The sequence below is a fragment of the Corylus avellana genome, chromosome 3, assembly GCF_965113065.1.
Source record: "Corylus avellana chromosome 3, dhCorAvel1.hap1.2, whole genome shotgun sequence".
NCBI classification, from domain to species: domain Eukaryota; kingdom Viridiplantae; phylum Streptophyta; class Magnoliopsida; order Fagales; family Betulaceae; genus Corylus; species Corylus avellana.
In genome coordinates, this window is record NC_142492.1 from 5,600,839 (window position 1) to 5,616,203 (window position 15,365).

Here is a 15,365-nt window from a genome sequence, read left to right on the forward strand (position 1 = left end):
TGAGGCATTAGAAACTGATTTTGAGGCTAGATTTGACAGAAAAGTGGCCGGAGAGGGTGACCCACGGCTGGGTCGTGGGTGTCGCTGACCATCGCCAGACCCACGACGTGGGTTTGGCTTGGGTCTTCCCGGCTAGGGTTTTTTTTTTTTTTTTTTTTTCTTTTTCTTTTTCTTTTTCTCATTTTGATTTGGTATGGTTGTTCTCACTTTTATTTTTTGCATTTTTCTTAAATTGATGATGTGTCACATGGTAATTGGATGCTGTAAAAGGGTTGGTTTACACCAAGACCTGATAGTTAAGGCTCTCAAAAATAAATATATTGTCTAATCCCACATGAAAAAGGAAGTATTTAAACAAAAATATAAAAAAATTAAAAAAAAAAAGTAGAGGACACATGACATTTATTAGAGTGAGTTGGAGATTGGTTTGTAGAAAATTTTTGTCTATATGGGGCAATGCATAGGGGATGGTTGCCAATGGATCATAGGTTTTGAAAGGATAAGAAATTGTTTGATGGTGCACAATAATTGGATCCTCTACCTATTGCACTCAATGGTGAAGAGATCATGTCATAGTTTGTAGGAGTTCGATTATTGCTGATAAGCCTTGTATAGGGAAAAAGCGGGGGAGTCGTCGGGCTTGTACCGATGAGCCAATAAAGTGGAAGAGCAGGAGTGTCTTTTTCACATTGCCCTATTGAAAAGATAATTTGTTTCATCGCAATCTTGATCTAATGCACAAAGAGAAACATGTGCTTGATAATATTATAAGCACGCTGTTAGACATGAAAGGTAAGATGAAGGATAACTACGAGGCGCGTCTTAACTTAGGAGAGATAGGGTTGAGAGGTGAACTTCACCCAGTTCACACTTACCCAACAAAACACTTTTACTGGCCGCTTGCTTCACAATGTCTAATAAAGAGAAATATGACTTCTTGGTGACATTGGCAAATGTGGAAGTGCAAGACGGGTGTGCTCTAAATGTGCCACATTGTGTGAAACTTAAGGAATGTTATATTAAAGGTTTGAAAATTCATGATTGTCACATTCTCATGCAACAACTCGTGCCAATTGCACTGTATGGACCCTTAAAACGTTATTAAACCTTTAATAGAGTTGTCTTCATTTTTCAACGAGATTTGTTCCAAAACACTGTGATTAGAAGATTTGGATCACCTTGAAGGTTGAATTTGATGTGGTCTTTTTTAAGCAAAAATATCAATAATAAAATACCACTCGCAATTGGAAGAATCTTTGTAGGATATGACTATATTGAGGGTGTCGAACCTCAAGGACTGTGTGAGAATTATTATCAAGTTTTCAAGATCAAATATAACTCAATTCAAGAGATGATTGTTTGTTTTGGGATTTATAAAGTAAATGCATAAATTAAAGTAAAAGTAGATTGTGATGAGAGAGAGAATAGGGGGTTGAATTTACCACTAACTGCATAACAATGGTTAATCATAAATTAATGAGGGAAATTCACATTATGCATGATATATGGATCGTCTCACTCGAGTAATCAAGAAAATATCATAATTAAGAAATAAGTATAATCCATCTTCGGTTGGCATAGACTGTCTGCCTAACCTCTAGATGCGGTACAGTCCGTCTTTTTTAGGTATGAACTATCAAATATCTTAATAAGTTACACACAATCAATGGATAAGCATAACTCATCTTAGGTTAGTATGAATAGTCTACCTAAATTACAGTAAACTAGGGTGTAGACAAATTCACCTTCCCTAGGCATAGCCTATCAAATCTTATTGATCATATGTCAATTAAAACAGTTGTCTAACAATCATTCATATAATTACAGAAAATATAAAGGATTGAGTTCAATCAATATAAAAAGTTTTCTAAGACAAGAGAAGAATTTCATAATAATTGAATATAAGCATTAAAATCAATTCTCACAATTATATAACCATCATGCATATAGAAAATCTCAAATTAAAATACAATTAAATCATTGTTACTTGGAAATGGCGACATCAACAGCCTATTACGAATTTAATTACTCATGCTGGTGCTGGGATGGTCTCCTGCTATATTCATCTTCTCTTCAACTCTTCAAGCCTTCAATAAGATCTTTATGTGAATTATCTATCTAAAACCAAGCACCCATTCTCTTGAAGCTTAAAAGCCTATTTATATGGTGTAAAATCGTAAGTCAGTCTCTCACTCGGATTGGGAGACCTAAAAAGGCTTTCCATAGTAGTTTCGGACTCCAGGGTGTCTTTGCTGCCTATGTGCGCTCGAGCGCACTGTAGCTACAGTAACTTGAAATGCATTTTAAGCCTAAAATCAATGATTTTTCTTGTATCTTTATTAAACACCTGAAAACAATAAAACAACACAAAATCAAACAAATAATAATGCTAAGAAATTAACATATGCGAGTTAAGGGACTTGAATGTGCAACATTCGGCGCTTATTAGAATCCTATTTTGTGTGATTTGAAAAGAATTTTCCCTCCAAGATTTTTTACACTATTAATGGTGCACCTTGTCATACACTTGGTTTGTGAATGTAAGTTAGGTGGGCTCGTTCCCTATCGGTGGATGTATCCTATTGAGAGGTATAATACAATTCATTAATTAATTGTAATTTTCTACAATCCTCTATTTTATATGTAGTTCACTTATCTAAGATGATACTTATATACTTTTATGTAATAGATTCAAGCTAAAATTTCATAACACAGCTGCAGTAGAAGGCTTTGTTGCAGAAGGGTATATAATGGATGAACTTGTAATGCTCCCAAATCTGGCCTTGACCAGTTTGGTAGGGTTACTAACAATTACTTCAATTTAGCTAACTGGTAGCTAACCGGAAGACCGCCAGTCTTAGTATAATCAGAGTAAATGCATAGGAATGTGAAATAAATCTGAGGAATCTATAAACCATAATGACAACATACATTATCCTTGATCATAGACATGGAGCTATTAATTGAAATTCAGATTATGCTAATCAAACCTGTTTACACAGGGTTGGTCTCTATCTTATCTCAATAACTTGAAGTGGCAATTCTCATCATTATCCTCTCATTAGAAAGTGGTTACTTACAAGATGTAATAACTGCGTAAGTCTAAAGACTTAGTAAGTAAGCCTCAAAGTTGGGTATAAAATGAGCCAGATATTAATGAATAGAAATAAACGTGCAGTTTCGATAAGAATTTAAAAGATGTATTGTCTCTCTTAATACACCATAAAGTATCGTTTCATTTGAAATAAAGAGGTGTAATTCCAGCGGCAATCGCCTAAGAGTTTTAATGCAAAAAATAATGCTTTAATAGGTCATAACTATCATGTATGGTATACTCGAGATATTACCCATTCGAAGCAGGGTTGACGTTATCCCGAGAGACCTGTAATACAATTCTAGTACCTCAGCCATTGTACGCTACTCTTCATATACTAGCAGCCCGATCGAGTCCGACCTTGGGTGGCCCACGCTATTAATAATGTACGTTATGTAGTGACCCATTAATCATGGTTGCGCCGGTCACTAATCAACCATTGGATCCAAGTCCTATATAAGACATTTGCACACATTTGAACATATAATCAAGTATATATAGTAAGCACATAACCATTATACCGCATATATCAGTGTACTATGTTATACGATGGATCGTATTTAACCTAATTATTCAGACAATTAACCAATTACATAAAAGAGTAAACATACTTATATAATACACGGGCTCAATTAGTTGATATATCACGCGTTTTTAAGGAAAGCAGTCGTAAGTGTTTACTTACCTTGTACGCTCACTTGAGTCGTCTGACATTCCGAATCCCTGCTATAACGGAACATGGCTATCTTTATACACAGTGTTAGAGGGTATGCTAAAGACACAAAGGTCCTAATTGAATATTCTTAGCTAAAAGGTCACAAAACCCTGCTTTTATACATTCTGGGCTCTGGTCGAACGTTCTGTCCAAGGAGCGAACGTGTAAACGTTTGACTAGAATAGGTAAAGAACGTTCGGGGAAAGTAAAAAATGCCAAGTTTGGGCTTCTGTCCTCAAGTCATAATGTTAAAACTACACCCTAGGCTTTAAACAAGTTCATATACATAGAGAAGCATGACATACAAGAAAACAAAAGAAGTAATGAGCGTTTCTAAAACGCTTGAAAACCACTCTTTTCCTCAAAGGGAAAAAATGGTACACAAGTCATGACATCTTTAAAAAATTGATGAAAGCAAGGATAATAATAAGATAACATAAAAGCTAAGTGAAAGTTCAAGAGTTACTTTGAAGATAGCAACAATCCCCCAAAACCTTCTTCTTCCTTTCAAGAAACTCTCCTCTCAGTACTTTATTGTTAAGGTTTCTGGTGTAAGGGGAGACTGAGGGACGAATGGGGGTATTTATAGGGGCTAGGAGGTGTGCTCCCTTTTGCAGAGGTGGAGAGTGGGTTAAAAATGTTTTTTAGACTCTTACTAAGGCCTCGTTTGGTTCGCGGAATGTCTAGTCCATTGAAAAATGATTAGTTACTACTGGGAATAGAAGAGTGTGGAATATATTAGCTATTTCTATTCCTTTGTTTGGTTGTAACGCTGGAATAGACTAGCTAATCATATTCCTTCGTTTGGTACAATGTAATATGTTGGCGAATGTAATCATATTGTGATCAAATTTTCTAAAATGCCCTTATAATACAAATACAATTTATATTATTAGGGACTTTCATTCTTCTTTTTTTAAAAACATAAACAATTTTACTATAATTTCTTTTTTCTTTTTTGTTTTTAATTATGTCAGGTCCGTGGCCTTTTTTTTTTTTTTTGGCAATTATGCTACAAAATAAAAAAAATATAGTTAGAGAAAACATAATTAAACTCAATCTTGAAATCAAATTGGTAGAGCTTTTTGTAGTCTCCACTAACAAGGAGAAAAGGGTATGCCCATGAGTGTAGGAAAATCTCCTCCAGGGGCTGAAGGACTCCAATTTTGACAGTGGGGAGCTAGGAGCTGGAGGGCGAGCCCGCGGTCGAGCATAATGTAGCCGGACTTACTTACCTTCTTTTTCTACAAATTGGTAGAGCTTTTTGTAGTCTCCACTAACAAGGAGAAAAGGGTATGCCCATGAGTGTAGGAAAATCTCCTCCAGGGGCTGAAGGACTCCAATTTTGACAGTGGGGAGGAGCTGGAGGGCGAGCCAGCGGTCGAGCATAATGTAGCCGGACTTGGCAATTTCCGGTGAATGTATAGAGAATCAAAAAAAAAAAAAAAAACTGAAAAATGAGATAGAGAAGGGAGAGGGCATAGAGAATTTTTTTTTTTTTTTTTTTTTTTTTTTTTTTTTCATTTGCACTTGCAGAAAAACTATACCAGAAGAATCAGAGAGAAAATAGAAAGAGATAGAAAAAGAGAGAACGAAATATAGAGACGAAGAAAAGAGAAACAAAGATATATATATATATATATATATATATATATATATATATATAGAGAGAGAGAGAGAGAGAGAGAGAGAGAGAAATGTACAAGAATCAGAGAGAGATAACGAAATTAAATCCCACAAGTGGGATTTTTTTGTGACAATTTACACAATTAATTTAACCCTACAATAAATGATTAGCTAATGAGTGGCTTACCTAACCCTGTGTGTATGAGATTAATAATCCCATAGGAATAGACTATTCCCAGGAATAGAGTGTTACCAAATAAAGGATTAGCTATACTTAGTGTTGGCTAGTCCAATCTAAGGGTCTATTCCGCAAACTAAACGGGGCCTAAACGTTTGGTACTAGTGGTAAACGTTAGGTGTACTATTACACAGTGTTTCTAGGGTTGCAAGTGAAACGTTTGGTTAATACCAGTGGATCAAACTTTGGTCAATGAACATTCGTTGTAGTCCCCTACCAAACGTTCGCACTAAGGACATGGTCGAATGTTGGTGTGGTTCCCTGTCGAACGGTCGGCTAGAGAGTTTGAATTGGATTTTTAGGACTAATTTCAAGTGAGGACTTGGTTTAGGGTTAAGGCACACCCTTGGGGTTTACAAAAAGGGCTTAGGTATAACAGTTGATTTTGGGAAAAATAATTCTTGAAAATTTGGGGCATCACAGAACTACTAACATATTGTTCGTGGTATTTGAAAAATGCAACAATGGTTCACAATTGGCCGCCTAAAAGCATGTATGACTCTAGAGGGGTGGTTCGTACTGTTGAATTTGACGATGCAACATTAAGATATATAGGCACATCGATATATTCTCTTGAACACTAAAATGTTTGCTCCATTCTGCATGTGAGTTGCAATATTAATATTAAGAGTAAAATAATTTTTGGATTACATGGCCGAAATTTAGATATTAACTCGGGTAATATGCATGATGCACATTGATCAGGCACAAAATCAAACAAGCACTAGCGAAAGACTAATGGAAGAAGAATATAATTAAATAAGAAGCATATCAAAGAATTTTCAGATTGGTATCGAGACTACTTATGTGTTATGTCGCACCTGATGCACGTACATGGTTAATTTATTGCTTGCTTATTGTGAAATTATATTCACTATAATGAATTGATACCAAATATCAGGTTCGAGATATGGATGAGATCCATATAAATGAACTAGGGGAAAAGGTAAAGTGGCATGCAGTAGGGCATGTAGGAACAACCTTCCAATTTAATCGATATGTCAGTAATTGCATATTGTTTCACACTATTGATAATAGTCAAGGAAAGATAACCCAAAACAATGGAGTTAGTGTACTCGGTTAACAGGACCAAACTTACTACGACTTACTAACTCGCATCTTTGAGTTGCAGTATTATGATGGATCACTTTACATGCTATTCAAGTGTAACTGAGCGGATTTGGATATGGATATGGATATGGCTTCATCCTTGTGAATTTCACTCACTTAATATACACAGGTGACAAAATTACCAATGATTCGTTCATATTGTCTTCTTAAACATCACAAATATATATAATGTGAATGAAAGGAACTCAGATTGAGTTGTCGCTGTTCAAACAACTGAGCTGCTCTCGATTTGTATAATGTTGCCCTACTTTGCAAAAATAAGTGGGAGGATTTGTCAAACTTCTTTCTTCTAGTCCATTTCCATATATAAATTTTTAAACATGAGTACTCGAATCAAATGTGTTTGAAAAATTTGTAGATCTTTCTACACCACTAACTCTTCGAGAGAAGGACTTCTTCCGATGCCACCAACGTCTCATTACAGCCAACATGAGTCTCCAGACAGTTTTATGTCCGAATCTATTGTGACAAACAACATATAGCAAAAGAGCAATTGTTGATGTTCCTCCTGTAATAATGAAAAGAACCCAAAAGCTACTGGGGCTAAGACTTGACATATCATCAATTGACTCCCTGTCCACACACTTCTCAGATGCAATCATTTTGTTTTCTAAATCTCGTAACCCACCACTCTCGGACACATTCAGTAGTGCTTTTGTTACATCAGGAAGTAGTGGAGAACCCCTCGGAAATACCTGAAAAACATAATTTATAAGAAGGTTGCATTGCTTTGTTAGCAAAAGGAAAGAAAAAAAGAAAGTTGGAAAAATACTTACAAATCCGAATCCTCCAACTTTGTAAGTTGGTCCAGCTGAGATAAACTCTTTGCAGTATTTTGCAAGAAATAATTTGGCTAAAGGAGCTTCAAGAAAGGCTGCTGCTATTTCCTGACTTCTAAGTGCCTCAGCATATTCTTTGGGGGAGTTATAATTCTTGATGTTGCTCTCGTGGAAGTTTAAGACTTCCATCAAATAATTTGCCACGAATGATCCCCTACAGTATCCAACCATTGCATTGCCATTCCGTAGTGACTCAACATCAGCTACAGTGGGTTCAAGCCGCTGCACCGTGAGTATACTGGTGAGGTTAGCCACGTAAGTTTGCGTCAGGACTAGTGCCACAAACAACCACACCACAGTTGCCATCCGCGAGAGATTGCTATGTAGTTTTCCCCCTATACACTCAATATAAAGTAATGATTAAGTAATTAAATTTACGTTTGTCTCTTATCTTAAACTTTTGGGATAACTAATTATTTAACATGGTATCAAAGCCAAAGGTCCTGAGATCAAACATTGACTTCGTCAATTCTTTCAATGTAAATTAAATATTTCACGTGTTGGGCCTTACCTATTAAAAGGGAGTTTGAGCTCACACGTGAGGAAAATGTTAAAGTAATGGTCAGGAATAACTTTACTTAGGATCTCTAAACTACTACACGTTTTGAGAAGACCCCACAAATTTTAAAAACTCTCAATTTCACCCGCTAAACTTTCAATTTGAAGCAATTGACCCACATCCATCAATTTTTGCCGTTAAACCTCAATGGAAACCCCTAAAAATACCAAATTACCCTTCTTCTTCTTAAAATTTTTAATTTGAAATTAACGGTAAATTTTGAAATTTTATAAAAATGTTATAAATTAAGGTCAATATTTTTGTCACTATAAACATCCAGAAATTGACAGAGGGGGATACATTGCATCAAATTGAAAGTTTAGAAGGTGAAATTGAGAGTTTTAAAAATTTAGAGGTCTTTTGAAAATGAGTGGTACTAATTTAACGGTTTCAAGTGAAATTTCTGCAAATGATTAAGAAATTAAATTTAACTCTTCCTATACAATTGGTAATTTAAGAAGCACCCGGAGAAAAGAGAGGTACCTTGTAAGGAGAAAAGAGTAGTGAAGGCTGAACAAAGCAAGACACCAATTTGATTCAAAGCGGGACCTTTGAGTTCGGAGCAGTACTTTCGCTCTATCAACCACACGACGAAGCCGTTGTAGATATTGATGGCTCCGATTAGAGCCCACATGGCTTTTGTGAAGGGCTTCATGAATAGCAACGCTCTATTGTTGTTTTGTGTGCGTGCCGGAACTATCATCACCAATCCTGATTCTGTGTAAGGGTGCGTAAATTCTGCATGTCTATATCGCTTTTCCACTATGGCCACATCACCAATTACCGCATCGAAATTCTACTCGATCCCATGAAAAGAACATTTCAAGTATGATTAGCCTTTAAAAGGATCATCAAAAAACACAATGACTTGATAATTAGTTAGAAAGAATTAATACCTTTAAATAAATCTGCTCTACTATTTCATCATAGCTTCCATCAAAGGGAGTAAAATTGTATGGCAAGTCGAATGGCAGTCTCGCAAGGGTTTCTTTGAATAGATTGATTGCAAATCCATTGTAAGTAGTAGTGTTTGTTGAGGTATCCTGTTTGACATTCACATATTGTTTGAAACTTGATTTTGTCGGTACAGCAATCCTCAGTGGTTTGGCATTTATCGCAGGAGTCCATCCTCTTGGAGGGGTCCAAGGTCCACCTGGCCAAAACACCTGCCCCAGGGGTCTCATAGAAGTATTGTATAGAGCTCTTTCATCAATTGTCTTTGAGAAACCCTTTCCATATGACCAGAACCCAAGCTCATTATAGCTCTTTCCAATCACATTGATGATCTTAAATATCTGTGTAGGAGCTACTTTCCTGTCAATAAATTGAACACTTCTACCATAGCTGCCATTGAACTTGCTCGGCATAATTTTATCTAACAATTGTTGGCCGCCATTGCTACTTTCCCTCATTGCTATACAAACTGTCGATACAACATCATATGCCTGCATAGCGAAAGTCCCAGGTTCATGGTTGTCCTCTTCTGGATTTTCCAAGCTAAAATTTTTACGAAATCTAGTATGGAAGTTTTGAAAATGGGGATCTTGTTGGGGATAGTAGCTCTTGACACCTATAGTTCCTTGCATGGAAGAAATGGTGGAGGCATCGAGGGAATGGACAAGGCTTGTGATGGGATTTGTAGTTATCCAGACATAATCTTTCTCCATCATATTCATTTCCTTAGCCTTCACAAACAATTGCACAGCCAATGGCAAGGACAGATGAACCAAAAATACTCTGCATTGTTCGCTTTCAAGCCTCTCAAGCTCTCTAGACATTGAAGAAGAATCAAATGGTGAGAGGGCTACAAGATTGCTTACTTCTACGCCTACTTCTCGCAGGGCATCGGAAAGATGAGGTGTGACTCCACTGCGGAAAGAGTCAATGTCTTCGTAAATTACATTGACCTGATGCCATTCCCAAGAGGCAACAATGGCAGCTATGGCTTTCATTTGTGCATTCTGGTCTGGCGAAGCTTGAAGCAGGAATGGCCACCTCTTTGTTGCCCAAAGCGGAGTTGAGTCGGCTATAGAAAGAACTGGGATTTTAGCTTGGTTTCCAAACTCTGCAACTAGAGAAGCTTCTTCCCATGTCTGCGGTAACAGAATGGCTTGCACTTCTTGCTTATTGATATGATCCAGAGCTGCAAATTAATTAAAAGTGACAACTTAAGCACCTAACTTCTTGTTACTATGATAATTAACAAACATTGTTAAAAAATTTTCAAAATTAATATGTATACATGGGTGAAACTAGAATTTTTTGTGTGGGAGGTCCGAACCTATGTAAATAAATAAATACATAGCTATATATAATCCTTTTATGTATGTGTGTGAGCACGTTTATATAAATAAAATTAGACAAGTCTTAAACTTAATTTCATACCAAATTATAATTGTATACAAAAGTTACATGTCTATAAAGCATCTTTAACAAGAACTTCCCTTTTGAATATAAATAGTAATCTTATTAGGATTTTAAATTTTTCTAGGGTTGCCAAAGACCTCCCAAATATTAAGGCAGTTTCGCCCCTATATGCATGTATACCTACTTTGTGGTTTGTAAATATTTTAAATGAAAAATATTAAAGTGTGAGAGTCACATGCACATAAATAAAAAAATAAAATAAAATAAAAAAATAAAAGAAAGAAAAGAAAGAAAGAAAGTGATCAAATGGGAATTTAAAAGGCCCAACTAACTCTAGTACGGTGCGTAGCGCTGAAGGCACATTATGGCCAAAGTTTACATGCTCTACAATTCTAGAACTTATTCAAGTCATAACCTAGCTAGATTGCATGCTCTACTACTATTGGATCACTGCGTATTATGGCCAAAGTTTACATGCTGATATACAATTCTAGATTGCCTGATCATGACGATGATGAGGTTTCATTTTGTCGGATACTTCATCTCAGTAAACCTTGGCATGCAGTAATTATGTAAAAAGGCAATATCATATGTATGCATCATTGTACTAGGGAAGAGAGGGTGAAGAACCTTAACGTTCGACTTGGTTGAGAAAAAAGAGCCGATATATATGAAGAGCTTTAACGTTTGACTGGGTTGAGAAAAAAAAAGAGCCGACATATATATATATATATATATATATATATATATATATGAGAAATGCTAAACATCCTAAATTTTTGTTTTAAAAGTTGGTTTCCAAATGATGTGTCACTATTCCAGCCATGAGTTGGTAATACATTTTTCAAAATAATAAATTTTATGAGATTATGACATCATTTGAGAAAAAAATTTAGAATGTATAGCATTTCTACGTACCTGCAACTGCTGTTTGATAAGGTTCCCTTTGAGAAGTTTTCATGAGCAAACCACAATTTTGGCCTGTATTGTCGTTAACATCCTCGATCGCCATCTCCATCGCCACTTTCTGCTCCTTGCCGAAGCGAGAGCTGTTATCTACTATCGCCCCTATAATACCCCTCATGACTTGATCATTTGCTAATATGTTGGTCCTTCCAACATCTGCTGTTGCCCCTTGTGCAAGTAACAAAACTATGGCGAAGAAAGTGAAATCCATTTGACGCAAACTGGCTTATTTACTACTAGAGAAGCTGCCACCACTCCTCTCTATTTATGTGTATATATATATATATATATATATATATATATATGTGTATGTGCTTTCTCTCGCCGGTCAGTCGTTTGAATTGAATCTCTTCTGCGTGGAATAGTCTGTGGCCTCTTCAAAATATATTTATGATATTTACTCATGCCCCCTCGGACCCGCTTAACCTTTCTAGAGATTTACAACAGTATCTTTGCATGTCCATGACATCCAATTCAGGCACCAATTTATTATATTAATTTTACACCGGTAAATGTAGCGTGTTTTAAATAGTTTTTTTGTCGGTCCCTTAAAAAGTTAATAAATTTTTTTTTCTTAATCTTCTTGAATTTCTTTCACTTTTATAATGTCTTTCTTAAAATTTAAAATCCCTTAATTTAGTATATCAAACTAAAAAAAATTTTCATTCTCACCTCTTCGTTAGAATTTTCTATTAAATCCTATAAAAAATCCTAACTGAGGCTGTTGAAATTCTTAAAATACCCATATATAAAAAATAAAAATTTAATTGCAATTTAAGGATAATTTTGTAATCTAATAAAGTTTACGGGAATATAAGAGTCATTTTATCCTTTGATAGTCCAATTTAACACCAAACCCTAATGAGAGGGATGGGATTACAAAAAAATTGAAAGTTAGATACATTTGACCGCTTTTAAACTTTAGGGAGAATATTACAAAACTAATAGAAGTTCAGCAAATTAACATACCAGATATGTTGTATAGCCTTTGTCGAAGCACATTATAGGAAGAGCATGTCTATATTATATATATCATTTGTTGACTGTAATTGGTGGAGTTGGACTTATTCAGAGGCTCGTAACATTCATATGCAGCTTCAAATTTACATGACGCGTACGCATAGATCAAGACCGTTGATATTGTAGAAATAGTTGACTTCCATCCCGTGCTGTAACTGCTGTTTACTCATTTGCTTAATTAATAGGAGAATCAAGATTTCTATACTCTTGGTATTTATTCCCAAACACGTTAATTTTGTTTGACTTTGAGTCTTTTATGACTCGATCGTCATTCTAGAATATTATAGAATATTAATTAAATCATTACATTCATCATTTGTTTTTTTGTTAGATTAATTTTTTGGTATAAGTAATAATTTAACATGATATTAGGTTAAGAGATGGTAAGGTTAAATATTTTTTTTGCCCTATGTGGTTTAACAATTTTATTTTTTTGCCCCCAGTTTCGATAGATGGAACCTCAATAATGATTAAAAACAGAAATGGTACGTTGGTCTAAATTACATCCAAAAATTGATGGAAACCCATATTAGCACCCCTAAAAAATTGACACGTGTCCATATACCAAAATAAAAAAATTAAAAAAACTTTTTTTAAATTAAAATGATTAAAAACATTAAAAAATAATTTTTTTTAAAAAAAATTGGAAAAGGGGTGGCTTCCTGTAAGTTGCAAAATAGGGGTGGTTCGGTCACCCCTAAGTTGCAAAATGGGGGTGGTTGAAAGCACCCCCAATTAGGCTGTTGGGGGTGGCTCGACTACCCCCGTTTGGCTTGAGGTGGTTTCAACCACCCTAGACCGGCTGATCTGGGGGTGGCCGAACCACCCTCAAGGGCCAACCCTTTTTTTATTTTTTTTTTTTTTTTCATTAGCCTTTTGGGGTGGCCGAACCACCCCAGATCAGCCGGTCTGAGGTGGCCAAAACCACCTCAGACCAAATAGGGGTGGCTTGCCTTGAGGGTGATTTCAACCACCCCCATTTTGCAGCTTGGGGGTGGCCGGCCACCCCTTAGGGCAAAATGGGGGAGGTTAGCCACCCCCATTTTGTCCAAAAGGGGTGGCTCGAACCACCCATTTTCCCTTTCTTTTATTTTCTTCTTTTTTTTTTTTGAAAAAAAAAAATGATGTTTCGTCATTTTTTTTTTTTTTTTTTTAAATTAGGTATATAGACACGTGTTGAATTTTTAGGGGCACTGACGTAGATTTCCGTCAAATTTTAGATGAAGGTATCATCTCTGTCTTTATCCATAACCGATGTACTAGCTGTGATACAAAACGAAATCGAGGGAACAAAAATAAAGTTCTTAAATTACAGGGCAAAAAAGTATTTAACACTTATTCCCAAACATGTTAATTTTGTTTGACTTGAGTCTGGTATGACTCGATCGTCATTCTAGAATATTATAGAATATTAGTTAAATCATTACATTCGTCATTCTTTTTGTTAGTTTAATCTTTCGGTATAAGTAATAATTTAAGATGATATTAGGTTAAGAGATTGTAAGTTTAAAATTTGACTTTATAATTACTTTAATTTTAATTAAATATTTCATGTATTAAGCTTCATTTATTGAGATGAGTTAATTTTACACTCACGCGTGAGGAAAAATATTAAAATATTAATTAAATGATTGAATTTATCATTTTATAATTAAAAACTTTACGAATTAAAGACTTTTACTCTAAAGATTTTTTTTTTTTTTCCATGTGGGTAATTGTACTCAAAGAGTTGATTTGACATAAGCAATTTTTCCATTTCAAATATATATATATATATATATATGGCACTAAAAACAAAAGATGAAAAAGCGTACAATTAAGAGGTAATTACATTTTTCCCTTATAAAATACAATACATTTTCACTTTGCCCCTATGAACTACTAACCCTACTGCTCGACTCCCATGAATTACTATTTTGTGCCCAAAACCTCCTCATTCCGTCAGTCAAAGGCGTCTCAAACAGTTTACTTGTCACTTTGCCCCATGAACTACAATTTATTATCACTTTGCCCCCATAAATTACAACGCATTATTACTTTGCCCTGTTGAACTACAATGCATTGTTACTTTAACTGTCTGAGTTAACACCTTTGACTGACAGAAGGGGGGTTTTGGGCATAAAATAGTAGCTCATGAGGGTCGAGCAGTAGGGTTAGTAGTTGATGGGGGCAAAGTGAAAATGCGTTGTAATTCATATGAAAAAAAGGTAATTATCCCTACAATTAATACACCTCCAACCACGTTTGGGGTGGCTCCCAGGCCACATTCAAGGGGGGCACCCACTGCTGGGGTGGCCAACGGTGGGGATACCCCTTGTTGACTTATTTTTTTTCTTCTTCTTTTTAATATTTTATTTTTAACATTTATTTTTTATATTTTAATAAAAATATTTTAAAGTGAACTGACAAAAATGCTGATGTGGCATTAACCGGACGTCATGAAATTGGATGGAAAAAAAACCAAAAGACCTATTTAGAATTTGAGAACACTCAAAATTAAAAGGGGAACTTTCACTGAAGACCTCCGAATTTCCACCCGTTTTGAAATACTCCCCCTAAACTTCAAAGTCTTTCAATTTAGTCCCCTGAACTTTCAATTGCTTTTAATTTGGACCCCTCCGTCAGATTTTAAACGTCACATGACGTTTATACCCCTGACTTTTGTATAAAATTCCAACTTCCAAAACATCTTTTTATTTTTTTTAAAAAAACAAGAATCGGAGATATTTTGGTCTTTTTTTGAATTTTTAACGGCTAAAATTAACAGAAGGATCCAAATTGAGAGCAATTGAAAGTTCATGGGACTAAAT

The 15,365-nt window shown here is 35.4% G+C and overlaps 1 protein-coding gene across 1 annotated transcript; it reads right to left on the reverse strand.

The window, feature by feature from the left end:
- Nucleotides 1-7,118: 7,118 nt before the first annotated feature.
- On the reverse strand, nucleotides 7,119-11,746 carry LOC132174464 (glutamate receptor 2.8-like). The gene is made up of 5 exons (XM_088515039.1): nucleotides 11,488-11,746; nucleotides 9,099-10,345; nucleotides 8,686-8,998; nucleotides 7,581-7,978; nucleotides 7,119-7,499 (listed from the first exon to the last, which is right to left on the reverse strand). Exons 1-5 carry the CDS (start codon nucleotides 11,744-11,746, stop codon nucleotides 7,119-7,121), a joined length of 2,598 nt encoding a protein of 865 aa, XP_088371165.1.
- Between the last annotated feature and the right edge of the window lie 3,619 nt (nucleotides 11,747-15,365).

Bases quoted from the DNA above. Each gene is read 5' to 3' on its own strand.
- LOC132174464 (XM_088515039.1), bottom strand. From the start codon at position 11,746: ATGGATTTCACTTTCTTCGCCATAGTTTTGTTACTTGCACAAGGGGCA. The intron at 10,346-11,487 runs GTACGTAGAAAT...ATTAATTTGCAG, and splicing joins TTATCAAACAGCAGTTGCAG to CTCTGGATCATATCAATAAG. The intron at 8,999-9,098 runs GTATTAATTCTT...GGGATCGAGTAG, and splicing joins TAGAGCAGATTTATTTAAAG to AATTTCGATGCGGTAATTGG.